Source organism: Sebastes fasciatus, chromosome 2 (genome assembly GCF_043250625.1).
Source record: "Sebastes fasciatus isolate fSebFas1 chromosome 2, fSebFas1.pri, whole genome shotgun sequence".
Taxonomy (NCBI): Eukaryota; Metazoa; Chordata; class Actinopteri; order Perciformes; family Sebastidae; genus Sebastes; species Sebastes fasciatus.
In genome coordinates, this window is record NC_133796.1 from 22,206,464 (window position 1) to 22,234,102 (window position 27,639).

The window sequence follows — 27,639 nt, forward strand, 5'->3', positions numbered from 1 at the left end:
CATAAAGAGCTGTGTCTTTACTTTTCATCTCTGAAACATATGAAGAAAAATAATGTTTTGAAGCTTTCAATGTTAGTTGAGGACCTTAACCTTACAGAGAACCCCTATAGCACTATTAACATTATTCACATACTTTTGTTTTGATTGTTTTTTTTTGTTTTGTTGTTTTTTTGTTTTTGTTTTTTTCTCTCACTTCATTCACACTCTTATGCACTGTATGCCAATTCCCAGGCTTGTCTGTTCCCTTGTAGTTGTGGACTGTTCTGTAGGATGCCATATTGTAATGTAAATTACTCAATTAAAAAAAAAAAAGTTAGACCCAAACTTAACATCAACTTCTATTAAACGTATCGTGTTAAAATGTGAAAAAAATATATATATAATGTTAAAAAAAAAAAAAGTTAGACCCAAACTTAACATCAGCTTCTATTAAACGTATCGTGTTAAAATGTGAAAAAAAAATATATATAATGTTAAAAAAAAAAAAAGTTAGACCCAAACTTAACATCAGCTTCTATTAAACGTATCGTGTTAAAATGTGAAAAAAAAAAAAAAGTTAGACCCAAACTTAACATCAACTTCTATTAAGGTATCGTGTTAAAATGTGGGGAAAAAAATGTTAAAAAAAAAAAAAAAGAAGTTAGACCCAAACTTAATATCAACTTATATTAAACGTATCATGTTAAAATGTGGGGAAAATAAATAAATTAAAGTACCCTCTTCGTCATCAAGGAGGCGACAATGAGCCCTAGCTGTAACCTATTTAAACACGAGGCTCCAGTTTCCTCAGTCCTTTCACCAGCAGTCAAGAGGAAGACATGTCCTCTTCAACTTCTAACATCATAATGCTGAACAACCTCAGCGGGGTCATCATCTGTACCGACAATGTATGCTGTAAGTATATTACATGTATATATATATGTCACTGTTAAGTTAAACCAAAGTAACGGAGCGTTTAGTTTTAGTTGTAAAACATCAATAGGTGAACACGTGTAACTAAACTAGCTGCTGCCATTTTGTGTCTTCCGTCTGAAGCTGTTTCACATCATTTAACAAAGATACCAGCGTTATAACGTTAAAGTAGTGGGTTAACTACTGTCTACTCGAGATTATAAGTAGTTTTTGAGCAAATTTAACCAAGTATAGGCCTACAAACTCTAACGTTAGCAGAGCACCGGAAATACCTCGTTGCTACCAGGCCAACTAGCTAGCTTCAATGCTAACTGTACTTCTATAGCTATGGCTGGCTAAATGGGATTCATCTCAACATTACACGGTCTGATTCATTTCAACTGGTCGACAAAGCGTGGTTTGTTTACACAGAGTTGGTTACTGTAAAATAATCTTAAACTAACGTTAGCTCAGCGTAAATAACAGGCTAACATTAACTAATCTGTTTTCACTAAACCGGTAACGTTAGTTCAGCAACCTGCTGCTCTTCAGCTCCTCTCGAGCGGCTCCCTGTGGAGTTATAAAACAATTAAATGAATAACTGTTTTTTTTTTTTTTACATTTTCAATTTTATTTATCAGTGTTGTAGGTCTATGGTACGACTGAGTATTAGGGCCACATTGAGGAAAAAATAAATAAATAAATCTGAAGATTTCAAGAATAAAAGTTGCATTATGAGAATAAAGTCATAATAGAATAAAAGTAATATTAGTGTATATATATATATATGTGTGTGTAGTAATTAGTTTATTTTCTTTTTTCTCGTAATGTGACGACTTTATTCTCGTAATGTTAGGACTTTATTATCGGAACATTAGGACTTTTTCTCTTGTAATGTTATTACTTCTTGGAAAGTTATACTTTTATTCTGTTAATGTTACGACTTTTTCTCGGAGAGTTGTAACTGTATTCTCGAAATTGCAATCCCCCCCCCTCCCCCCATCAATGTGGCCCCATACCTCACTGCAACCAGACAGACAGATTTGTTTTTTGCCTAAAATGGTTCTTTTGATAGTAAATGTTGCCAAAACCTGCATTAGTTAAATATCTTAGAGCATATATAACGTAGCTTTAGCATTAAGCAGCATGTCAAGTTAAAAGATGGCGTTACATAAGTACCATCTGTTTTTCTTACATAATTGAGATTCTCTATTTTTCTGGGTGATCTTTATGTAATTTATATGCCTTCATTTATTTAAAGTGCTCAGTTTTGACAAAAAAGCTGCTTTATCTTGGCAGTACTGGCAAATAACTCCTTATGCTCTTTCTTTTTTTTTCTAGCGGATCATATGCCATTTGGTGGACACCTGTGTGAGCCAGATGGAGGATGATGGCTGTGTTTGAGCTTCAGTGGATCGTCCCAGTGGCTACTGTGCTGCTGCTGCAACACTACAATCTGCCATGGCAGTATAATTACCTGAGAAAATGGGTCTGAGAGAGGAGCTCCAACAAGAGGCGGGCTACCATCTGCATCAAGTCGGGTGTGAAAATGTATGTTAAGATGTGTTGACTTTGTGGAGACGCATGCTACTGTTTTATTGAAAGCCTTTTAGCCTGGTCACACGGCGCATCTTTGACAGCCTGGGCTCTCTGCTGTGAGATAACCTGGGTTTTAATATTTCAGATGCAATATTAAATGTCCCTGCGCTTTCTGCTCGCCTCTATTCCATGGCGTCTCGGATTGAATCGGGGAGGATAGATCAAAAATGTGTAATTTGTAGCTCATTAATCATCTCAACTATGTGCGTAAACTACAGACACTATTCTGTACTTGTAAGAAGCTGAATGTAATGGGTTTCTCCTTTTTCTGGTCTCTAGGTTTGAGCTTTTGGAGATGAAACCAAAGGGAAGATGTTGCAGCTGCTCTAACAGACACTCAAGCAGTCCTGGTCGGAAGTGATGCTTTCCAGGTGAGCACTTGTGATGTCTTCAATTTGCATCCACTGATAGACCTAAAGCATAATTCTTTGGCTTCTGGGTTTGCATAGAGATGCTAAAATAAGCGTTCCTCGTGATTTCTGACTGCTACACTCCAAAGCAGCACAGATTGAATTGAGGAATACATGCAATACAAAATACAAGTGAATGTTTTAGTGCGACTGTGGCTATTTTTTAAACTTTTATCAAGTCTTGAAGTGGATGTCCACACACTGCTCTTGCATTCAAGACAGTAGACATTAATAGAATCAGCACACCAAACTTAATGTTTTTCCCTGGAAATGTCTGGCCAAAACATTGTAGTCATTTGTTGTCTAAGGGCTATGTTTAGTTTGCACTGTTTATAAAATTCTTTGTGTTTAATATTTAGCAGGCAGCTTATAAAATTGCATTTACTTGCTGTCTTATTTATCTGGAGGCACAAATGCTGGTTGCAGGATGACTGTCTTTGACATTTGTGTGTAGTGTTGCATCTTAATGTTTTTCATTTTCTTGCAGATAATGACTGCAAACACCTGACTGAGATCAGAGCAGTGGCGCATTTTTCTGCTTTTCCCCATGATGCCAAACAGACATGCACTTAAATGTTTGTCATATTTAGTTTGCTATATCTGATCACTGGCAGTTTTTCATCTCCAGCAGCATTTGTCTTGCACATAATACATCCAGGCAGTGTGAATCGGCATGCAATGTGTAAAAAATGACACCATTTTGTCTTAAAGGTTTATTATAAAAATATGATTAAGAACCATTTAAACAATGATGCACATGTCTGGTTACTGAACACCGCTAATTCATGTTTGATGTAATTTGCTGTTTTGTTTCCAAGTGTCTGTTCTTTTATGTGAAACATTTTATGTTGCCACCTTGGCCAGGACTCTTGAAAAAGATTTTAAACCTCTGTGGGGAAATAAAATAAAAGTTACAAAACTATTCCTCTGAAGCATTTTTGTAAATTTAAAATGTTAAATGTGTTACATGATATTTAACCCTGTAATTGATACAATAGTTGTATGAAGTTTCAGGAAACTGAAGTTATTCATATATGGACGCAAACTATTTTCAGCTTTTCTGTACTTGACACTTAAAGCCATCCCAACTTCTGACATAGACCTAAATACTGTATAGTCTAGTAAGGTCTTCAAGCAGTGGAATACTGAACTGCTGCCATTAGTAGATATTATTAGATGTTCACAATTTGGGACAGTTTAAAATAGCCTACAAGGATGTGTACATCATTTGCAGATTAGAGCAAAAAGGGTCAATTTGAAGATTCCTCCAGAGGATTCATTTAGACCAAATAAATAAACACAGGTGAGCTGTAGGAGAAACCTGCAATGGATGTTGGATGGTTTCTGTGGTTCTGAAATTTTAAGTAGGTGTTATTTTTAGAAAATTAGATTTAAAAACTGTTTTTCTATTGAAACCTTTATTGCATAAGTCAGTCAAATGTAAAACTATTTAAAAGTACAGAGAAGATGGGCGAATACGAGGACACGCCTTAAGCACAAACAGGAAGAATTACAACAATGGCACTGGTCAACGCAAGTTCAGGCTGAATTTGTCATCCCGAATCAGCCCAGGTTGCTGTTTTGAAGAACACATCTCAAAAGTAAAATTACAAAACATCTAGAAAAACATCCTCAGCACATATCAAGATAGCAGAGAGCTATTAACTGTGTCACATCCTTCCTCTTAAATATTTATCCTCTTAACATAAACCCCTTACCTCTGGATATACTTGTCAAAACATTTAAAAATAATTCAATGCTAAGAACCAGAGTTCATAAATTCATCTTTTGCTTCATAAAATGTCCTGAATCTCTGATGGATAGAACGACTAATGAGGAAGAGACGGTGTAAAACCTAGTTTCTCAATGCCCCCATCTTCTTGTCTCCTAAAAGAAACAAGATGGAACAACCTTTGCTCGACCTCATCATCCAGTGTGTTTTGGGACCTGATGTAAGGAAATCAGGAGAGCATTCCAAGGTCCAACCAAGGCCTGGTCTGAGAGGGCGCCCCCCCCCTGCTTGAATTAAAAGGTGGAGGTATTGGCCTTGGGAGGGTCAGAAACTATTCGTCAGTCTTTTCATCGCCTTGGTAATGTCGGTATTCTGGTTTGAGCTCCCAGGTATTCTTGTGTGTTCCCTTCACGTTGTAGATGCCAATATCACGCAAGATTTCCTTCAAGTAAATCTGATGGAAGAAAAAGGCCAAATATGAGAAAAGAAGAATATAATGCCCTCAAAGCTATAGAAACTGCACATATAATCAACAATTCTCACACGAAAAAAATGCACCAAAATTTCAGATACCTGAGCTTTAATTATTTTCTAATATCTGACAGTAAAACCGGCACATTTACTGTAATTGTACTCTGCTATGGAGGAATATTGATCCGGCCTAGAGCCGACAAACAACCCATGGCCTGACTGAGTCTAAATGACCCACATTTAATTTTTTTTTCTGTGAGTAAAAAGCACTGAAGTCAGTCATATAAACAGAGTGCCCTCTAGTCTTACCACAGGCTGTTTGGTGATATCCACCAGGTCTTTGATGTTGTAGTACTGGTGCTTCTCAAAAGCAGAGAACAACATGTCCAACACCTGCTGTTTGTCTACTCTCGCTCTCTTGCCCTCCTCCTTCTTTTTCCGGTCGTACTCGAGCTGCAGCAAACAGTAAAACAGACAAGAGGTCAGGAAACACATACAGGCTTATATACTCATACCAGTGCCTTGGCACGACTCTTTTGGTGCAAGTCACATTTTGGGGAAGAATGTAAAATGTTTTACTCCCTTTAGTTTCGTCACTTCCATATTCTATGAACATAAATATAGAAAGACTAGAAATTTGTAATAATTGGCTGAAAACAAGCAACAACATTTCTATGTGCTTCCAAATTGATGGCGAATACTTATCCATATGCATCAATAAACTGTGGGTTGTATGCGCAGGCTGCACGTTGTATGAAATGTGCCAAAGAATAACTGAGTAGATTAATGAAACAATTGAATCCTGTGTAGCATTTATTTCTTACATTGTACGTATGATTGGCCACAGGTTTGTAGTTGCTGGTGACGGCTTTGTCCAGCTGCTGGGACAGCCTGACGGGCTTGGCCAACTCTTCAATTTGTAACCTGGTAAGACAATAACAATGACTTTACTTGTCAAGTACAATACATGACATACACTGTGTACACTGAGTCACCTGTCACCAAAGAAACACCTGTATGATGTAATGCAATGTAATATAATAGCTCTGCAATTAATGCTATGTTACATACTTATGTGATTATAGCATCTTGAGTTATTTAAATGATAAATTGGTTGGTTCTAAGTGTATATTTATAATCATACATCTATTCCAAGTCATCCACCCAGTTTACCTATAATATGTAGACATAATTAAGATTTAACATACAACACACGTGAAACAATGACATTAAGATGTCCACATACAGTTCAACACATACACAATAATGTGGACTTAATAATAATCTACATTCATGCATCTAACTTTCCTAATTGCAATTGAAATGCAGGTTCAGGTTAGGAGCATACTAATTTGTGTGTGCACACCATTTCAGAAATCCTCACCTCTTGAGCTTCATGTAGTTTTCACTAACAGCAGGTCTGCACTCTGCTCTCTGCACCACCACTCCATCCAAAGCTATTTTATCTGGAAGAGTGGAAAGTTCATTAAGACCTCAATAAAATAAAAATTAAAAAAAATACTTCATATGTAAGGAAGGGTGAGCAGTCCCATGTGTGTAAGAGAGAAGGGATGACACTGAATGGGAATGCGTTTGAAGAAAAAAAAATACACTCCAGAAACAGAGTTTGTTTTTGCTATTTATATGAATCTAATTCAGGTCAGACTCTCTCTTAAAGTTGAAAGAAAGATGTCAGAGCAATCAGGGATCAGTTTCCGAAACACCACAACTTTGCTTGAATCACTCAGATACAGTAACTGCACTCATTATAATGTGACAACAACAAACCACCTTGGCCTGGTACACATGTGCACACCTAATATCTCTCTCTCTGCTATAACTGTTATTCATCCCACAGTTAATTCTAATTCAGTCTATGCATTTCTCTTTGCTCCCTCAAAAAGTCTCCTATTTCAGTGTTCCTTTTTCTATAAATTCTTTATATATAAAATCATAAAAAACACTTTTTTCCAAGGCTATTTCCAAACCAGCCACATTGGCTGGCTACTGACTCAGAATGGAGGTCACACTGTACCGTACAAGTCCTTAAACTTATCTACATAAGTCATCCACGGTGCACCACGGCTTGCTGACTGAATGTGAAAAGTTTACGCCAGGGCAAGGGTTTATGCCAAATTACAATGTTCTATGCTGTAAATAACTATTCAATCAGCATTATGGCCAATAACTAAACAACATATATGGTATTGTACATTTGCATACCTAATGAGTGTAGGGGCAAGTAATGACCAAGACAGTTTGTCTCATATACAACAGCTGCCCTAATTGAGTTTAAATACACTGAGCAGGTAAAAGAAGAAAAAAAATCCCCTATTCATTAACAACACATCATTGAAAGCCACTTGATCACATCACTGAGTGATGACTTATTTACATGTAGTTTTTGAAGGAAGCTTGCCAACATACTTAGTGTAGATCTAAACTAAGATTTAGAAACAGTCAGATATGAATTCTCTTTGCGAACGCAACATCACACAACTGGACTGGCATTACAACCACCACCATGAGCAGGTAGCACTCTGCTCCAGCCTCCAGTGTCGACCAGTCTGAGTAAAGACTCTCTCTTCCATCCTCCAGTCAAAACTTGGTTGCAAACCAAGTGCAGAAGCTTCATATGAATTGTTGTACGATTATGCTCAAAAATAGAAGCTTCAGGTCAAAACTGGGCTCTACATAAGTACAATGTTGTCTGCCGTTTTGGTACCAATACATGCATCTTTTTAAAGCATGTAAACTGTATGTGATTTGTGAGACTACAAACACCATTTATTGATACAAATTAACAGACACTCAGTGTGTCTGATTCCCAGTGGTGCAACTTTGTCACTCGCTGGTGAATCGGAGGACTCACCTGGACCTGCCCCCGCCCCCGAAACTGAGCTGCTGCCATCAGATCTTTCTTCTGACTGGCCTACAGGAAGGGAGGGAGGGATGGTAAACATGAAAATACAGGGGATGGGAGACGGAGGGAGGAGGGGGTCGAACAACAAGAACCACACCCAGGGTTTTAGTCTCGCACACGTTTAAATCACACAGAGCTTCTCGGCGTAATCTCTGATGAGTACACACGCGTGTGCATGAGCAAAGCAAGCATGCCCTCACAAAAAGCGAGCACAGATAGATAACCCGTCCCACCACAAATACACATCCACGACAGGGCTGCACAAACACTCAACTTGAACACATTTTCACATGAAAACTGTATGTTACCAAAGCATTTCTCCAGTTTAAAAAGGTAAATATTAACACTTCACTGCATTTTGAAAAACGCAGCAGTAATTACCTCTCTGTCCTTTTGTCTTTTCTGTTAATCTACTGAATTTCATACGTTGTGTTGCCTTGTTATGTCCAACTTTTTAAGCAACTGCCTTATTGGCCAGGTCTCAGTTGAAAATTAAGTTTTATATCAAGTCATACTTAAAAAAAAAAATACCATTACACCAACTCTGCAGCCCTAAAACACACACACATTCAGACATAAAATCTGCTGTCCCAAAGAAAGCACAGTAGCAAAAGCTCACCAGCACCCGCAGCAACAAAACACCAAATTACATTCAGAGGGCAGACAAGGCCGGTGAAATTCAAACCAAACCAAAGACACCCATGCACAAATTAAATCAACTCCAAATTCAGCGATGATGTGTGTTGATATTGATCTATTCTATGTTAAATTAACTCCAAATGGGGCCATTGTGCCTGATCATATACCCAATCTGCTTAGATGATCAAACCACAAACAAATGACTGACAGAAGATCAAACACTGAAATTCCCAGAGACAAAACACAGATCAGACTGGACCAGCTCTCTTCTCTTTTCCATTGAGTGTTCACTTGTCCACTATGAGCAATACATTTCTTATATGTACTCTGTTAGGACTGCGGACAACCTCACACTCTTGGAAAAGTCTGTTGAGAGTTCACAACACACAGAGACAAGCAGGGCAGGCAAGGGAAAGACTGAGTATCAAGACAGCAAGCTGTACAAAGAGTAGCAGGATCCTCCACCACCTGATCACACAGAACTTACCTCTGAGATTTCACATCACAGAAAACTAAACGTGTGAATTGTCACGGGCGTCTCATCTCGCAGCACTCAAAGCAAACACTCGGCATCCTCCAGCTGGGCTCAAACAATGAAAACAGAAGCTCACCTGATGAAGTCTCTGTGAAGACCGCCAACGTCTGACCTCCCACTGACTGCATGGTGAACGGGTGGTCGCGAGGCGCAGTCACCGTCTTATCTTCGATACCGTCAATCACAGTCAGCTCTTCGTTCAAAGTGAAAGACACCTGTAAAGAGCAGCGTCATCCACAGTTAATCTTCTCAGCCCCGTTCCACAGCAGTATAATAGGACATGCACTTGTTCAATTCTCAACACTTATTAACATATTTGTAAAATCATCAGTCCAAAGTTTATTTACTGAAGAAAATGTCAAGAGAAGAATTGTGAGAATCTGATAGTGGATTGCAAACAGTTATCAATAAAATGCAATATGAAGAAACACACTTGGCTGGCTTTGACTGACTACATAAAGAAATACGTTTTAGTATTTAATCTTAAATCTCACAAACAAAACATGAGATACTGATTAAATTAACTTTTGCTACCTATTGTTAATCATTTCTTTAAAAAAATAATGATCTCAGAGTTACAAAAGGTTTTGAAAAAAGTTTAGAATTAGCACTATTTCTACATTTAAATATGCTTAATTCAACTCTCACATGCACTGAAATGAAAAGGTAGGTTGTGTTACCCATTACGTTCATGAGATGGTATTTAGCCTTTATAAATTAATTCATGTTTCCCCAATACGGACTATGATGGATAACTACTATGTATGACATGTGTACTATATCAAAAGCATGGCTATCATCATCATCATGGCATTGTATGTGGCAGATGTCCATCACCAGGATGCACTGTACTTACCTCTGCTTTTCCTTGGTTTCCTTTCCTTGGAGATAAAAAATTATGAGTAAAATTAGAACGCAGTTATTGGCAGGAATAACAGAATATCACATTTCATTTTAAATGCAATGGTAATAGTATAACAAAAAAACACTGCTTGTATAACCATCTAATACACCACTCAATTTGCTCTCTTCCCTTTCCCAATGTATAGTCCCATGCTGTGCACTGACTACATCACTTGATTTAAACTCAGAGACACACATTAACTATTTAAAACCTGGCAGGCTGGTTTTTGCTATTATATTGCTGCATAGTTGTTTCACATACTTGCATATTCGGAGTTTCCCCACATCGCCTCTGCCAGTCGCTTTTGCCCATTGCTGAGAGAGGTATTTGGGCACCTGCATGAAGAAACATGGGTATGTTTTAATGCTTTCACACTTTGACAAATGGGCCCAAATGTAGGAGCTATCATTTTTACACCTACAAGTTCCTGGGTGTACACATAAACAATAAACTGGACTGGACCGACAACACCGAGGCCCTCTACAGGAAGGGACAGAGCAAACTGTTCTCCCTGAGGAGGCTCAGGTCCTTCAACGTCTGCAATAGGTTGCTGCAGATGTTTTACCAGTCTGTAGTAGCCAGTGTCCTCTTCTTTGCCGTCTGGGTCAGTCCTTCATGCTGGTAGCCATCAGGCTCCACAACCAAGGCTGACCCCCATATGAGAACTATTAGAACCAAGGCTGACCCCCATATGAGAACTATGAGGACCAAGGCTGACCCCCATATGAGAACTATGAGGACCAAGGCTGACCCCCATATGAGAACTATGAGGACTTTAAGAACTTTAAACATGCACTATATCTGCAACCATCTTGGACTCTAACCACTGGCACACTTTACACTTCCTTTACACTATACATCCTATATACAGTTACTTTACCCTATACACACTTACTTTACACTATACATCCTATACACACTTACTTTACACTATACATCCTATACACACTTACTTTACACTATACATCCTATACACACTTACTTTACACTATACATCCTATACACACTTACTTTACACTATACATCCTATACACACTTACTTTACACTATACATCCTATACACACTTACTTTACACTATACATCCTATACACACTTACTTTACCCTATACATCCTATATACCACTTTATAGACTGCACATATTACATTTATTTATTGCACATATATGTATTTATTGATGGACTGTACACACTATGTTCACCCATTCACTCTGTATCTTTGATATATATCTCTACTATTGTTTTTATAATGTTTGTATACCTTTACCTTTCCTGTGTTTCACTCTGTTTGCTGATGTTGCTGCTTTGACACCTGAATTTCCCTCCTGGGATTAATAAAGGTTCATCTTATCTTATCTTTTATATCACCACCAACTGTGAAACACAATGTAAATAAAGAACTACAACGTGCTACTGACCTGAGCCCAGTGATGGTGTGGTTGTGTTTTGTGTCTGGAGACATACTCACTCACATTACTGCAGACTGTATCATTACTCTGCCACCATGACAACAAACAGTAGCTACTCTAACAGCTCAATGTTAGGCTGTTGCAAACCGCTGTTACTCTGACCACATGTTGTGTACGTTGGTCGTAACGTATAGCCAAACGATCTCTAGTTAAACCAACCTGTTATGTCGTGTTGGGCATAAAGACACTCTCATGATGAGTTGTTATGACCAGTTTAATGTAGCTAGCTAACGGTTAATGGACTTAGCAACAGAGTTAGCAACAACGATTCCATTCGATCGTAGCGGGAGTTGCTAAGCTACCGTAGCTTTAGCTGCGTTTAAGTTAATAAATGACCCTATATCCCAATGAAACTATCGTTTTTAAAAAGGTTGTATACACACCTTTACAAGCCACACACCCGTGTTCTGCTTGGCACCAGTTAAATCCACTTCTCCTTTCTCTGACATGTTTTAAAATGATGCTTCTCTGATAGCTTAATGCAACACGCGTGCGCAGGAGAAATACCACAGTATGGTGGCTCTGAAGGTCCATATTGGTGTGTGTACGTCCTTCGCTTTTGACCAATAAGATAAGATATTCGTTTATTAGTCCTAAAGTGGGGAAATTTGCAGTGTACAGCAGCAAAGTGGATAGTGCAAAAACAAGATGCATCAGCTAACACAGTAACAAAATAATAAAGAGCTAAACAAAGTGTAACAAAATATGAACCATTTAAATAGAAGGAAGTATAAAAATAGGAGCAGTTTATACAGTATTGACAATAAACAGACTATTAACAAAAAGTGGAAAATGATATTGCACAGTGAGAATGAAATGAATGAATGAATAAAATTCCACCTGAAAATATCAGGTCATTGTCAGTTTTTTGGTGTTTAAGTGGTCTACTGGGAGCAGTGCTGGTTGTAGTCTACTGGGAGCAGTGCTGGTTGTGGTCTACTGGGAGCAGAGCTGGTTGTGGTCTACTGGGAGCAGTGCTGGTTGTGGAGTCTGACAGCTGCAGGAAGGAAGGACCTGCGATAGCTCTCCTTCACACACTTTGGGTGGAGCAGCCTGTCGCTGAAGGAGCTCTCTAGTGCTGAGATGGTGTCCTGCATGGGGTGGGAGTCATTCTCCATCATGGATGACTGCTTAGCCATCATCCTCCTCTCTCCCACCACCTCCACTGTCGTGGGGGCAACCAAGGACAGAGCTGGTCTTCCTGATTACTCTGTCTAGTCGCTAGTCTCTAATATGTGCAATATATCCCTCAAATGTTCATAAATAATAATGTATGGTTATGAATGTAACGTATAAAAAGGTTTAAATAACAAAGTTCCATGAATTTACTTTTTTTTGTTTATTGGACACATGGAAGCAAAGCTACAAGGGAGTGCACGCAGAATAACAATGCATTTTACAGCAATCCGTACAAAAAGGTTTTTCACAAAAACAATCACTATATATCAATGTAGGAAAAATATGTCATTTATTTGAATGTTTCCTCCCATATCCTCAGCCTTAAAACAGTGTATACTGGAAAAAATACAAGCTGGCTGCAGTTTGAAACATTTGCTGCAGCATTGCCCCCGGTCAGTGACATGAACTCCCATAAATAGTCATGTCTTTGTAGACTGTTTGATTACATTATATTCTCCATTTGTGTAACAGATGAGTATCCATACAAACATATTGTACAAAAACCTGAATGCAAACTTTAAGAGCCAGACTGTAACTGGAGGTCTGCCTGTTTAAACATGTTTCTTACAATTTGTTACAGGAACATTCGGTCCCTGCTGTGGGAGAATCGTGTGTTCAGTTCCTGAGATTTCTTCAGCAGCCGCTGCTTCTGCGCTTCATCGAAGCGATTCACCTGCAGGTCTTCGTCTCGATCGAATGCTCTCCTCTCCACTGGTTTTTCCACCTTATCCTTTGCTTTTTCCTTCATCTTCTTTGTGTGCATGCTCACCAGAGACTCAGCACGTTTAGACTCCTGATATCAGAGAGAAATTTTAGTCCTGAGTTTAATGTGAACAGATGTACATTACATATCTGGCGTTATTTCAGATAATACCACTTACGTTATACTTAGACACTTTGCCAGCCATTTCCACGTCTTTCTGGGGTAGTTGTGGGACATCCTCTTCCTCCACTAGACCCTTCTGCTTTCTCTCAAGGCGTTCCTATTGGTCAAGAATAGACCCATGAAATACAGGAAGGTAATAAATACGCTACAAGATGTTGATACCAATGATAAGTATAAAGATAAGTTATTTTTCATTAAATACCTCGGTCTTGCGCTTCGTGTCCTCTGGTGTATCTGTCCACATGGAGCGATCCTTGTTCGCTGGACCCGACCTCTTCTTGAAGGTTCGAGCCCCCAAACCAATGTGCTGCAGTTCTGGTGGGAGCTCTGTCATCCATGTTTCTCTGGCTACCACCTCAGGAGTGTTCTGTTCATCCAGAAATACACACAGGAACAAATTCAGACAGCACAGGAGGAAAAAGAAACAGGCCACCATGTTATTACATTTTTTTTTTCCTGTTGAGAGGTCATTCTGTAGGCATGTACTGAAGACTTTGAACAGTGTACGCAGATAAAACCGGGGAGGGAATGAGGACTCACATCTCCTGTCAGCTTCTCTTTCATCTTTCGTGCTCTGCGCTCAAAGTCCAGCGCCACAGGGTTCTCAACAGGCTCTGTGGTCGGCATGGGTCCGATCACATCCTCATCCTCTCCCTCGCTGCTGGAGGACTCGGCCTGGTAGCCAGGGGGCAGGGCAGGCCCTGGGAAATCCTCTCCATCTTCACCATCATTATCATCATCATCATCGTTTTCATATGCTGCTCTGCGAAACCCAGGAGGCAAAGCTGGTCCCAGCACAGGTGGCCTGAGGGAACACAATGAAGTTTCAGCTTCCAACAATTACCTATTTATTCACAACACAAATAATTCATTTGCTCACCTTTCTGGTGAACTCTGTTGTTTCTTGAAACCTGGTGGTAGGGCTGGTCCAAAGAAACCATCATCATCTTTTTCTTGTACCTTTGTGTTCTCCACCCTGTTCAAAAGACACTTGTTACCGCTTTGTTTGCTGAGGGATATAAACTGGGGGAAAAAAGTTTGGAAACTTGTATTTGGTCGATTATTTCTTTGTTTTTACAATGCTTATTGGCATTGTACTTTACATCGTTGGAAAGCATGTTTATTTACCTTCACAATGATGTCCAACTTGTAAGGATCATGCATTTCTTGGATGAGCAGCACAGCTGATTATGTGGGTAGCGCCCAAGAAAAATTTACCAAAATGCTCCGTCAATGGTAAACAGTGTATTCTCCTGTTGGTATTGACTCTTGTTTTGAGTTGGTTGGTGGATTGGATGATTGAACTCTCTATCAGTAACAAGGAACAAACAAGACATATTGGCTATTTTACACTTTATTCATTTAGTACACCGTCAGGAGCCTCAGTAGCGGATGGAAGATCCATACGCAGCCACAACAGCCTGGCTCCTCCTCCTCATGCTGGTCACCAACCTGGTCACACGTTGCTGTGGGATGGCGTTCCATTTCTCAACCAGGATTCGTTGCAGGTCAGCCAGCGTGGTTGTGTTGGTCACTCTAACACGTACAGCACGCCCAAGCTGATCCCACAAGTGTTCAATCGGGTTAAGGTCTGGACTCTTGGCAGGCCGTTCCATTCTCTCTACTCCCACATTGTGGAGGTAGTCTGTGATAACCCTGGCTCTGTGGGGGCGAGCGTTGTCATCTTGGAGGATGAAGTTAGGTCCCAGATTGTGGAGATATGGGATCGCCACTGGCTGCAGAATCTCATCCCGATATCTCACTGCATTGAGATGGCCTTCAATGATGACAAGCCCTGTTTTGCCAGTGACATCATTGAGGGAACACACAACCACGCTGGCTGACCTGCAACGAATCCTGGTTAAGAAATGGAAAGCCATCCCACAGCAACGTGTGACCAGGTTGGTGACCAGCATGAGGAGGAGGTGCCAGGCTGTTGTGGCTGCGTATGGATCTTCCACCGCTACTGAGGCTCCTGACGGTGTATTAAATGAATAAAGTGTAAAATAGCCAATATGTCTTGTTTGTTTCTTGTTACTGATAGAGAGTTCAATCATCCAATCCACCAAAACAACTCAAAACAAGAGTAAATACCAACAGGAGAATACACTGTTTACCATTGGCAGAGCATTTTTGCACATTTTTCTTGGGCGCTACCCACATAATCCACATAATGTGTATCACAGCTGTTACCCTGCACTATATTCAGTTTTAACAGTTTTCTTCATGTTCTTGTATTTTTATATCTGGTATATTTTATTGTACTTTGCACTACTAACTTTTTTACTGCCTTTTTACTAACATGTTTTGCACTATGGAACTGTGATGCTGGAAACTTGAATTTCCCTCGGGATCAATAAAGTTACCATCTATCTATCTATCTATCTATCTATCTAACTATTGGGGAAACATTAATTAATTTATAAAGGCTAAATACCATCTCATGAACGTAATGGGTAACACAACCTACCTTTTCATTTCCGTGCATGCGAGAGTTGAATTATGCATATTTAAATGTAGAAATAGTGCTAATTCTAAACTTTTTTCAAGACCTTTTGTAACTCTGAGATCATTATTTTTTTAAAGAAATGATATGAAACAATAACTTTTTTTTTACTGCCTTTTTACTAACATGTTTTGCACTATGGAACTGTGATGCTGGAAACTTGAATTTCCCTCGGGATCAATAAAGTTACCATCTATCTATCTATCTATCTATCTATCTAACTATTGGGGAAACATTAATTAATTTATAAAGGCTAAATACCATCTCATGAACGTAATGGGTAACACAACCTACCTTTTCATTTCAGTGCATGCGAGAGTTGAATTATGCATATTTAAATGTAGAAATAGTGCTAATTCTAAACTTTTTTCAAGACCTTTTGTAACTCTGAGATCATTATTTTTTTAAAGAAATGATATGAAACAATAACTTTTTTTTTACTGCCTTTTTACTAACATGTTTTGCACTATGGAACTGTGATGCTGGAAACTTGAATTTCCCTCGGGATCAATAAAGTTACTATCTATCTATCTATCTAATCAGCTGTGCTGCTCATCCCACAAATGCATGATCCTTACAAGTTGGGCATCATTGTGAAGGTAAATAAACAGGCTTTCCAACGATGTAAAAAAAACAATGCCAATTAGCATAAATAATCCACCAAAAACAAATTTCCAAACTTTTTCCCCCCCAGTTTTATATACAATAACTATGAGTCTCTTAATGAACCTACTTCTCTGCAGCTGTGTCTGCTGTTTTGGCTCTTTTGACCATCACCTCCTGTTCACTGTCCTCAGAGGAGCTGGACGGTCCTCCTCGTTTATATCCGGGAGGCAGAGCAGGGCCAGAGACTAAACACAGAGAAAACATGAACTACTATGGAAGTAACACTTATACAACAAAGTAAGATTGGTATTTCATCTTGTACTTACACCCTTCATCGCTATCAGAGTCTTCATCGCTCTCCTCCTGCCTGAACTTCCGGGGTAAAGCAGGTCCACGTGGTTTATCAGACGACATATTTCACACTGCTGATTTTACTTACTCAGTCTGCGTTAGTTTCAGCAATTTCTATTAAAGTAAAAGGACAAATCTACCCTCATAAACAAGAGGAACATGAAAGGACAAGTTTCACCTTTCACCCCGGAAGTAAATAGTAAATCAGAAGTAAGCTTTTGTGCTGCAAGAATAAAAGCACAGGGAATTTAATTTTTTCATTTTATTTTATTTAACCTTTCTTTAACAATGCATTGTTTTTATTTGATTGTTTTCCACTGTTTGGTTAGGTTTTTCTGAACATTTTGTTTACTTGTTGTTGTTTAACTTTTGTTATATTTTAAAAATTATGTTAGTTTACATCTTTCTTCCTTTTTTGTTACAGTTTTTTTTCTCCTGGGGTTGGTGGGAGGTCCCTTGTATAAGCCTGTGGCTTCTTGACCTCTCCTGACACATTTCTTGTTTTGTTTTTTTCATTGACTGGATTTTGTGCAGTTTTATATATGTGCAAATAAATAAATAAATAAATAAAGGTTAGTCCCATTGAGATTAAGTGGCAAAGGACATTAAAGAGGGACACAAATACCCCACACCTCACCTCATCTTTTTTTTAATATTTTAAAAATTATGAGAGCTACAAGTTCTTTTAACATGGTCATGGAGCATATATACTGTATATTATATTATTAAGTTCATAATATGATTTGCAGGCCTATGTAAAATATTAATTTGAAAAGTAACTAGTACCTCCTATAGCTGTGAGAATCATGTCTATCTATTTATCTATCCATCTATCCATCTATCCATCTATCTATCTATCTATCTATCTATCTATCTATCTATCTATCTATCTATCTATCTATCTATCTATCTATCTATCTATCTATCTATCTATCTATCTATCTATCTATCTATCTATCTATTTAAAAAAACTCCCCCTAAAGTAAACTTTCCCCCAATGGTAGTACTTCTTTAAACTGAAGCTTTTATTTTGAAGGCTGAGACCGGAAGCTGCGTATCTACAGTAACTAGTATTGTGTCGTAGTAGCTATCATCAGACTACATAGTCCATCTTTGTGGACTTTCAGAGGGACTCCGGGCAGCTTACACAGATGTCTGCCATGTTTTGAAAGAAATAACCTATTTAGGAAGTTGTAAAATGGGTAAAAAGGATAAAGGAGACCGGGGTGAGTTGATAATGTTAATGTTAATGTTATCGTTAGCTGCTAGCTGCTAGCTGGCTGGAAGATGAAGATGTGCAGTGGATCTCACATGTCTCTGTTGTTGTGACATGACCACACTGTAGTTTTGCATTTGGAGTCCTTTAAAGCCTCCTTTGAGTATCAAATGCCTTGCTAAAGGTTTAACATTAGTAGTTATAGTGAAATGTTAACTTGGTAAATGACAAAACTGTGACAAAACAGTCTAAAATTATATTTAGAAACGCAGGAATGGGTCATAAACTACATGACTTATTGACTGAAATGCGTGTGTAGTAAAGCACACAGCGTCTTTTAACCTGTGTGCTCTGTTGGTAAAATGCATTACCCCCTGCAGGACAGATAATAATGCACTATACTCAGGTTTAACAGTCTCTTCTGCACTATATTCCCCTTTTTAATAGTCCTGTATCACAGCTGTTACCCTGCACTATATTCACTTTTAACAGTTTTCTTCATCTTCTTGTATTTTTATATCTGGTATATTTTTTTTGTACTTTGTACTTTGCACTTCTAACTTTTTTACTGCCTTTTTACTAACATGTTTTGCACTATGGAACTGTGATGCTGGACACAGTTACTATCCATCTATCCATCTATCTATCTATCTATCTATCTATCTATCTACAAATACAGCAAAACAAGCTTTAGGAAAGGAAGGATATTCCTACATCTTGTATTGGAAAAGAAAGTTTTTGTTCCCCCTATGCTCTACACATAAAAGGAAGGATATCTGTATGTGTGTGTGTAGATAAGTGTGCATGTGTACAGTATATGTGTTTAAGAGTAGATATATGACCATCCACCTCCTCATTCAATGCCAAACACACACCCATTATCCACATCACACACACAGACACATTCTTCAACCTTGTGTTGTTTTGTTTTTGTACTTTGTTATTTGTCTTTCTCTGTATAATATCGTTTGGTCTTTTTTATATATGTCCTTACACATGTCTTCATTTGTTTTCTAATCACTTTATAACACAATAAAAAGAAAGAAAAAAGAAATGGGTTTGGGTCTGTGGGTTTTAAAAAGAGTCATATATATACACCATGATATTGCCAGGAGTGGGTTAAAATCTTAAAACAATATAATTTACATTGATGTTTCTGCTGTCAAGTTATTTGTCCACCTCTACTTTACTGAAAATGTTTTCTAACTCATACTGTTGGGTTATAGACAAGAAGTCCAAAAAGCGTGTCTATGAGGAGGAAGAAGATGAAGAAGAGGTCGTGGGCAGCGAGTCTCAGGAGGCCATACCTGCTGCTGCAGGGAAACAAGTGGAAGAGTCCAGTACAAAGCTGGATGAATATGGAGCCAAAGACTACCGTGTTCAGATGATGTTAAAGAATGATCACTCTTCACGCCCCCTCTGGGTGGTAAGATCTGTTTGGATTGTTGATTACCTCCTTTGACACCGATTTTACATGATATTGTAAGATATGTCTCTTTCTATTTCTTTCTCATCCTCTTTTTTTTATCATTTTTCACTCCTCCAGGCTCCAGATGGACACATCTTTCTGGAGGCCTTCTCACCAGTGTACAAGTACGCCCAGGATTTCATGGTGGCCATTGCAGAGCCAGTGTGCAGGCCTAACCATGTCCATGAGTACAAGCTGACGGCCTATTCCCTGTATGCAGCTGTCAGTGTGGGGCTGCAGACCTCTGATATTGTGGAGTACCTGCAGAAACTCAGCAAGACATCTGTACCTGATGGAATTGTGCAGTTCATTAAGGTCTGAATGAGAGAGTGTATGATGTTTTGAGAGAAGAGGACAATTTAATGTATTATTTTTTATGCCATGTGTGCAACATGTGGATATTTAATCATTGCATTTTATCCCTCTCCCTCTCTCTCTCTCAGCTCTGCACATTGAGCTATGGCAAAGTCAAGCTGGTGCTCAAGCACAATAGGTAAAGGCAATTTAACAACCACTCCTTCTGTCTTTACATCATTAATCGTCCCTTCAGTGCTCTTCTTAAACTGTGCTGCCTGTCTACCTTCAGGTATTTTGTTGAGAGTACCTTCCCTGATGTGATCCAGCGCCTCCTGCAGGACAACGTGATCCGTGACTGTCGTCTCCGCACTGCAGACGGAGCGGACACTGAGCTTATTACCGAAGTCGTCACCAGCAAGTCATTGGTATGCCATCCAAAATCTTTTTTTTTACTTACACACAAACATATAAACTCATTTATTATTAGAAAGTAATTTATTATTTTTTTAAATTTGAAATAATCTATGAATTTAAAGGTGCCATTGATAACATTGATAACATTCAGCCACTAGATGTCGCACTCTCCCTCCCGTGTTCCATTGCATTCACTTCGCAACAAGTGGTTGCCCGTTCGTTGCACAACCTGCATCTTTTACGGTGGAGTCGAGTGAGACTCAGACAGACAGTCAAGTGATGAATCTTTCGTGGGAGATTAATGAAGTCATTTTGTGTGTGTACGCGGCACGCACGTTAGGTAACTGGACACAATCGTCACTAATGCTCACGTAGCTCGTCAGTGATTGAAGCTCTTCTTTTCTTCATTTTGACAATCTAACCGGTGACAACACATTAGTTAAGGTTGTAAGGACTATGGCTGTTGGTAGTTGTTGTTGGTTTTGTTTAAATATGATTAAATTTTATGGGTTATTGTTGTTCGGACGATTAAGCTAATATAGCTAATATGTGCTAATGTCAGTTGTCACTTGTTGCCACGATAACTATTCACGTTGTCTGCAGCTTGATGGAGACACCAGTGTCTGTGCGGCCAGGCATGGCAGAGGCACCCTCCTTTTATCGCCATTTATCTGTTTTTTCCAGTAACTGGCAACTTGATTGCTGACGACACAGAGATACCAACTTTGTTATACTGTTGGCTCACATGCCTTGTTAGAAATGGGAACCGAACATCAGATAACATCCACAGACATAAACAAAACATTCATTTTGGACCCGGCAAAATTTAAAAACTGATTAATTCACAATCATAATAATTTTTTTCAGAAAAAGCCATACATAATAAAAGAAAATATTCGTCTACATAAAAATGTTATCAATAAAACCGTTAAACACATTTTAAACACATACATGTGTGTTTGTGTTTACTACCCACTGTTGGAAGTCAAAAGACTTACACTTTCGACCAGAAGAGGTCATTGACTTAAAGATGGAGTTAAGTTAAGTTGCACCATAGCGCATTGTGATGTGCTGTACTTCACAGATCATTGAGCTTCTGCTCGATGGCAGCACAACCAAAATTTTACACCTGTTTGAAGCTACTCTTAAAAATGTGATTATGCACACATTTTACAAACAAAATAATATTAATGACATGAGGAAAGATGTCTTGTGATGCACAAATTGAACATTCACATTAGGTCAGGTCATTTATGCTAGCATCTTATTAGAAAGCAGTAATGAGTTATGTTTTGGAAATAATGGTTGTCCTGGTAATACACCAAATATCCCTCGGTGTCTCCTTCTGACAGATTTACAAGTCTATTGAGGAAAAGGGGGGTACTTCCACCTCACAGCAGCCCGGCGATGGACAGACTTCAACCCAGAAGGTCCCTGAGGATATCTTCAGTTACTATGAGCAGATGGATAAAGAAGAAGAGGAGGAGGAAGAGACTCAGACTGTGTCTTTTGAGATCCGCCAGGTACACATCGGATTTCTTTTTCTCTTTTTTTGCTGTTTAACTACTACGGACTTTACATTACTGCTGACATTTATGCCGTTTATTTCAAATGAAGTATCATGTTATAAATCATATTTTTATGCTCTACTCTGAACTCTGCTTCTCTGATCTGGTGTAGGAGATGATTGAAGAGGTGCAGAAGCGTTGTATTACAATGGAGTACCCCCTCCTAGCAGAGTACGACTTTCGCAATGATACAGTCAACCCAGACATCAACATAGACCTGAAGCCCACTGCTGTGTTGCGACCCTACCAGGAAAAGAGTCTGCGCAAGATGTTTGGAAATGGACGTGCTCGCTCTGGGGTCATCGTGCTGCCCTGTGGTGAGACAGCTGGTTTACTGCAGTCGAGGGAGGACAGAACATTTAGTGACAAAACAGAAAGGAAGCATTTCATCACAATTAAAATGCAATCTTGAAATGGCAAAGTGGTTGAACTTGAATATGAAATAATAATGTGTGATATAAAAGATTTAAAATATTTGCGTAGCCCATATGAAACAAGGGATATACTCTTGTATTTAGTTTCTTTTATCTTATTTTTAATTTGGGTTGAGGGTGTACTCTATTACTTACTATCAATAATCTTTTTGTGTTTCAAAAGCCTGCCTGTCTCAATATTTTTTGTCCCCTTTGCTTTCCAGGAGCGGGCAAATCTCTGGTGGGCGTGACAGCGGCGTGCACGGTGCGTAAACGCTGCCTGGTGTTGGGGAACTCCTCAGTGTCAGTGGAGCAGTGGAAGGCTCAGTTCAAGATGTGGTCCACCATTGATGACTCTCAGATCTGCCGCTTCACCTCCGACGCCAAGGACAAGCCCATCGGCTGCTCGGTGGCCATCAGCACCTACTCTATGCTGGGTCACACCACCAAGCGCTCCTGGGAGGCTGAGCGAGTCATGGAGTGGATGCGGAGCCAGGAGTGGGGACTCATTATCCTGGATGAGGTGCACACTATCCCTGGTGAGCTGTTATTGTACATCAGTTTTCAAGAAAACTCTATATTACCTTCCAATAGAACAGCGATATGCAAAGAATATTTAATATATAGTAATGGTCTGGATACAAGGGGGATATAGACACATGAAGTAGACGCATCATTTGGTGAGATTATTCTACATAATTCTGTACTTTCTCTGTAGCCAAGATGTTCCGTCGTGTTCTGACCATTGTCCAGGCACATTGCAAAATGGGGCTCACTGCCACACTGGTCAGGGAAGATGACAAGATTGTGGACCTGAACTTCCTAATTGGGCCTAAACTGTTTGAGGCCAACTGGATGGAATTGCAGAACAATGGCTACATTGCCAAAGTCCAGTGTGCAGAGGTGAGTCTCGCAGTATGATACAGTGGAAACTGCTTATATGAATCAAAAAGCTTGGGACAGAATCATTCCTATACAAATGCTGTTTAAATAATTTGCTTATAGTAATCAAGTAGTCTGCTTACAGATTCAATATAACAAGTACAAGTGATAAATCTCTCTGAACAATATGCCCATATCTGTGCTTCAGGTGTGGTGCCCGATGTCTCCGGAGTTTTACAGAGAGTATGTGGCCATCAAGACGAAGAAGCGCATCCTGTTTTATACAATGAACCCCAACAAGTTCCGCGCTTGCCAGTTTCTCATTCGCTTCCACGAGCGGCGCAACGACAAGATTATGGTCTTTGCTGACAACGTGTTCGCCTTGAAGGAATACGCCATTCGCCTCAACAAGTAAGTTATTTACAACAAGAGCAGCATTTAAAATGTTTCAGTAAATTGTTGCCTGTTCAGATGAGGATCACTTTATGTTTTTATGCTCTCTCGATTTCCTCTCGAAGGCCTTACATCTACGGTCCGACCTCTCAGGGGGAACGAATGCAGATTCTACAGAACTTCAAACACAACCCCAAGATCAACACCATTTTCATCTCCAAGGTAAACAAACCAATCGATCAATCTATTATTGATAAGTAATATGGACTGTGCTCATTCAGTCACCACGTGCCCCCTTGTGGCCAGTAGGAGGTATACCAGTGTTTTGAAGACGACTAGCTGAGTGTCATTCATTTGCCTCCTCTCTGCACTACTGCTGCCTTCAGTATGTTTATATGGACGCTAACAATTGAATCAGATTGAAACAATATTCCAGTAATGGTACTAATCCTACTGGCTGGCGACCACACATTATTCCAGACATTTACTCCATTCTGAAACAAATGACATGAAATCAGATTTTTTTTTGCCTTTTGATAAAACAGTAAATGCACACTTATCATCTTTCAATGGAATCATATTGTGATGAAATCATACTGTATATCAAAATTTCACAATACACAATTATAGTATCTAAATTGATAATAACAAGCACATAATAAGTCAAATTTCTCAGAAAATCTGAATTGATAAGAGTTCTGCTCATGGGAATACCCCGGTGTAGTTAAACATTTATTTGTTTTTTCTTTATCTATAATTTCACTTGAAAGTGTTATGTTTATTTTACATTAAAGTTCTTAATTAAATGAGAAAATACTCAGTACTTTTCATTTGTCAAGTACCTAATTCACACAGGAGTATACCAAAATAGCCTTTACCATGTGGTTATTTCATATAGACTATTTATTTATTTATTGAATTACCAGAAAACATGTTACATTGTAATATATATTGTTATTGAGATATGAAATGACCTATATCGGGAAAGAAGAAGATTTTGGCCATATCGCCCCGCCCTAATTCCTTCTACCAAACAGGTTGGAGACACCTCATTTGACTTGCCAGAAGCCAACGTTCTGATCCAGATCTCCTCTCATGGTGGATCACGCAGACAGGAGGCCCAGAGGCTGGGAAGAGTCTTACGAGCCAAGAAAGGTCAGTCTGTCTGCAGAAAAACACATATTGTTTGCCTATGCATGACACATGCTGATGTAGCTGTTTCGTCTACCTCGATCCATGAACTAAAATGGTTATTCTCACTCCACCTGCTTGTTTAGGAATGGTAGCTGAGGAGTACAATGCGTACTTCTACTCACTGGTGTCCCAGGACACCCAGGAGATGGCATACTCCACCAAGAGGCAGAGGTTCCTGGTGGACCAAGGCTACAGCTTTAAGGTATGTTCACCCCTGCAACATCTTATCATTTCCACATTACCACCACAAAGTTTACCATGTTGTTCATACACCAGATTATACATTTCTGTCACGAACCTCATGGCCCATAAAAGCTTGCTCTCACAGTTTGGAACAATTACACTGAAGGCTATGTCACACAAGACAGAAACTAAAGGTGCTAAAGATTTATTTCACTTAGTTTTGGTAAATCTGATTTAACTGTATCAATTTTGAAAGTGTTTAGTTTGTTTATTTAAATTACATTACATTACAAATTGGATTTTCTTTTTTCACTTTCTGTTATCTGTACACTTTCCCAATATGATGTTTTCAGAAGTGCTTAGTTTCATCAGATCCAGTCTGGCTGGACTTGTATAGTGTGAAGCGTAACCAACCCTGAAATCTGAGTGATTCTGGCCAATAGGAGTTCACTTTAGAGAACAAAACAAAGAGTTAACCAGAATCATCTTCCGCTCATAGAGATAGTTTACATCAGAAGAGAATTCAACTATCCTCTGTATCTTTACATAGCAAATAGTTGTTTGATGCTATAATAATGCTATAGATATCGCATAGAGCACCTTTAATTAAGTCAAATTTTAACTATTTCTTAAATGTTTTTTTGACAAATTCTTCAGGATGAATGGAAAAATGTTTGTGAATAAGAAAAGGCGTGTGCTTGATCCTTGGTCTTCATTTATGTGACACATCATTCTTGTTCCATTTTCAAATACCATTTTGTTCCTCTTTTTTCATAGGTGATCACAAAGTTGGCAGGTATGGAGGAAGGGGACTTAATGTTCTCCACAAAAGATGAGCAACAGCAGCTGCTTCAGAAAGTCCTAGCTGCTTCAGACCTGGATGCTGAGGAGGAAGTGGTGGCAGGGGAGCTAGGCGGACGACCACAGGTGAGGACGTTCACTAAACCTGGACTCAGAAAGCACATATACATAATTGCCTTTGCATTTGTGCTATTGTACATTATAATATTCTCACTTGTTTTCTCTCCCCCCTGCTTCCTTATCAGTTCTCAAGGCGAACGGGCACCATGAGCTCCATGTCGGGTGCAGATGACGCCGTCTACATGGAATATCAGAGTCGAGGCAGCAAATCTCTATTAGGCAAGAACATTCATCCGCTGTTCAAGCGCTTCAGGAAGTAGATGCACTGACCCTGACACCTGAAGACTTACTCAGTTGCAACAAGACAAAGTTGGGGCGCAATAATGAATACTGAGGCTAAGCACCAGGCTACCAGCAGCAGGTTCAGATAGTCCGACTGGTCTGGAGAACAGAGCAATAACTGGAGATAACCTGAACCTGAATATTATCTGAAGCTCATGACGCTGTACTGTGCATTGCTTCCTCCTGGTAGCTGATGGTGATGATGGTTGAAATTAATTATACATATAGGTAAGAATGCAGCAAATGACGCCTGCAGGGCTCAGCTGCTCTGTGTGATGAATTTGAAAGTCTCAACACCAGCTCCCTCAAGCACTTCACATGCAACAATATTTGCAGATTAAATCTCTAAGTGTCAACTGCTGTTGGCTCTCACTTGAAATTGAAAAAAACAAAAACAAAAAAACCCTGAAACAAAAGTTTATGCAATTCAAGCTTCCACAACGCTTGAAGACTTGGACTTGCTGTTAGCAGTATATTTCAACCACAAATGTCTGTGCGTAGGGTGAGAGTGGACGGGAGTATGACGGATAGGTGATGTTAGCCCTACCTTGAATAACCTGTGTCTTATCTACTGTTAGTGTATGCTTCACTGACGACTGTATCTGAGGAGGAAAACTAAGGAAGGATGTATGTTAGACTTGTGTCAATACAGTTTTTTGTAAATGTGGCTACATTTTACACGTTTAAAACATCACAAATGAAACCCACATAATCAGTGGACATTAATCTGTTCCTGATGTTAATTTTCATTCATATGTTTCGTTCTGGAGTTTATGTTTTTAAAATGTTGCTAAATATGTTTTGTTAAAGAATGACGGCTCTTTGTGTTTTTTGTTTGGTTTTTTTGCAAGGAAAAACTTGTTTACGTCTGTAACTATGGGAGACAGAAAAGAATGTTAGTCTCCTAAGAAATTGATTATTAAAATGAGTCTGTTATATACAGTGGTATATGACAGACAAACGTATGGCAAAATGGAACATGACAACATTCAAAATCAGTAAAGCTATTTAAAATAACTATAAGGAATAAGTTGTTCCTGCCAGCAATTAATAGCGACACCACCGGCTAAACATCACAGTACATTAATTTATTTCAATTTGTAAAGAAAAGTAAGAGTAAAAGAAGTGTAGCTGCAAGATTTTTTTCTCTTGAATACTGGCAGGAGGGAAAACTTGGCATGAGTAAAAGCGGGGGCTAGAGAGGGGTGAGGGGTTGGGGGTGTACTTCCTCTGCTTCTTGATGACTTGAAGACTTTCCAAAAACAACATCCAGCCTGGTGCCTTGTGCAAGCTGCCAGAGTGGTGAGTG

General features: G+C 39.1%; 3 protein-coding genes, 1 long non-coding RNA gene and 2 other non-coding genes across 7 annotated transcripts; 4 read left to right on the top strand and 2 right to left on the bottom strand.

Moving 5' to 3' along the window:
- The first annotated feature begins 743 nt into the window (after positions 1-743).
- LOC141755024 (uncharacterized) lies at positions 744-3,822 on the top strand. The gene is made up of 3 exons (XR_012590758.1): positions 744-894; positions 2,233-2,861; positions 3,388-3,822. It is a non-coding gene; the product is annotated as an uncharacterized LOC141755024 (long non-coding RNA).
- On the top strand, positions 2,517-2,652 carry LOC141762253 (small nucleolar RNA SNORA31). The gene has a single exon (XR_012592766.1). It is a non-coding gene; the product is annotated as a small nucleolar RNA SNORA31 (small nucleolar RNA).
- LOC141762247 (small nucleolar RNA SNORA31) lies at positions 2,886-3,018 on the top strand. The gene has a single exon (XR_012592765.1). It is a non-coding gene; the product is annotated as a small nucleolar RNA SNORA31 (small nucleolar RNA).
- A 491-nt stretch (positions 3,823-4,313) lies between the features above and the next one.
- LOC141755012 (general transcription factor IIF subunit 2-like) lies at positions 4,314-12,109 on the bottom strand. Of its 2 annotated transcripts, XM_074614559.1 has the most exons (9): positions 11,955-12,109; positions 10,366-10,439; positions 10,057-10,081; positions 9,277-9,415; positions 7,976-8,035; positions 6,488-6,569; positions 5,928-6,027; positions 5,413-5,556; positions 4,314-5,086 (listed from the first exon to the last, which is right to left on the bottom strand). In XM_074614559.1, exons 1-9 carry the CDS (start codon positions 12,018-12,020, stop codon positions 4,964-4,966), a joined length of 813 nt encoding a protein of 270 aa, XP_074470660.1. In that variant the 5' UTR covers positions 12,021-12,109; the 3' UTR covers positions 4,314-4,963. The 2 variants fall into 2 exon arrangements, with proteins under 2 accessions (XP_074470660.1, XP_074470667.1); XM_074614566.1 differs by lacking the exon at positions 7,976-8,035 and having other exon boundaries at positions 11,955-12,108.
- Positions 12,110-12,895: 786 nt separating this feature from the next.
- gpalpp1 (GPALPP motifs containing 1) lies at positions 12,896-17,296 on the bottom strand. Its single transcript, XM_074614587.1, has 7 exons — positions 17,075-17,296; positions 16,876-16,993; positions 14,517-14,612; positions 14,177-14,441; positions 13,839-14,003; positions 13,632-13,733; positions 12,896-13,543 (listed from the first exon to the last, which is right to left on the bottom strand). Exons 1-7 carry the CDS (start codon positions 17,160-17,162, stop codon positions 13,325-13,327), a joined length of 1,053 nt encoding a protein of 350 aa, XP_074470688.1. The 5' UTR covers positions 17,163-17,296; the 3' UTR covers positions 12,896-13,324.
- Positions 17,297-18,144: 848 nt separating this feature from the next.
- On the top strand, positions 18,145-27,142 carry ercc3 (excision repair cross-complementation group 3). The gene is made up of 15 exons (XM_074614599.1): positions 18,145-18,325; positions 19,542-19,741; positions 19,862-20,098; positions 20,227-20,276; positions 20,370-20,505; positions 21,847-22,017; positions 22,175-22,379; positions 22,700-23,014; positions 23,194-23,378; positions 23,566-23,768; positions 23,876-23,972; positions 24,788-24,905; positions 25,028-25,146; positions 25,905-26,054; positions 26,174-27,142. The coding sequence occupies exons 1-15, from the start codon at positions 18,298-18,300 to the stop codon at positions 26,306-26,308; spliced, it is 2,349 nt and encodes a 782-aa protein (XP_074470700.1). The 5' UTR covers positions 18,145-18,297; the 3' UTR covers positions 26,309-27,142.
- The last annotated feature ends 497 nt before the right edge of the window (positions 27,143-27,639 follow it).

Bases quoted from the DNA above. Each gene is read 5' to 3' on its own strand.
- gpalpp1 (XM_074614587.1), bottom strand. From the start codon at position 17,162: ATGTCGTCTGATAAACCACGTGGACCTGCTTTACCCCGGAAGTTCAGG. The intron at 14,613-16,875 runs GTAGGTTCATTA...TCTTTTGAACAG, and splicing joins GCAGACACAGCTGCAGAGAA to GGTGGAGAACACAAAGGTAC. The intron at 13,544-13,631 runs GTAAGTGGTATT...CTCTGATATCAG, and splicing joins GCAAAGTGTCTAAGTATAAC to GAGTCTAAACGTGCTGAGTC.
- ercc3 (XM_074614599.1), top strand. From the start codon at position 18,298: ATGGGTAAAAAGGATAAAGGAGACCGGG. The intron at 19,742-19,861 runs GTAAGATCTGTT...TCACTCCTCCAG, and splicing joins CTTCACGCCCCCTCTGGGTG to GCTCCAGATGGACACATCTT. The intron at 23,379-23,565 runs GTGAGTCTCGCA...TCTGTGCTTCAG, and splicing joins CCAAAGTCCAGTGTGCAGAG to GTGTGGTGCCCGATGTCTCC.
- LOC141755012 (XM_074614559.1), bottom strand. From the start codon at position 12,020: ATGTCAGAGAAAGGAGAAGTGGATTTAACTGGTGCCAAGCAGAACACG. The intron at 6,570-7,975 runs GTGAGTCCTCCG...CCACTCTTCCAG, and splicing joins GGGGGCGGGGGCAGGTCCAG to ATAAAATAGCTTTGGATGGA. The intron at 5,557-5,927 runs GTAAGAAATAAA...TGTTTGCTGCAG, and splicing joins TGGCCAATCATACGTACAAT to CTCGAGTACGACCGGAAAAA.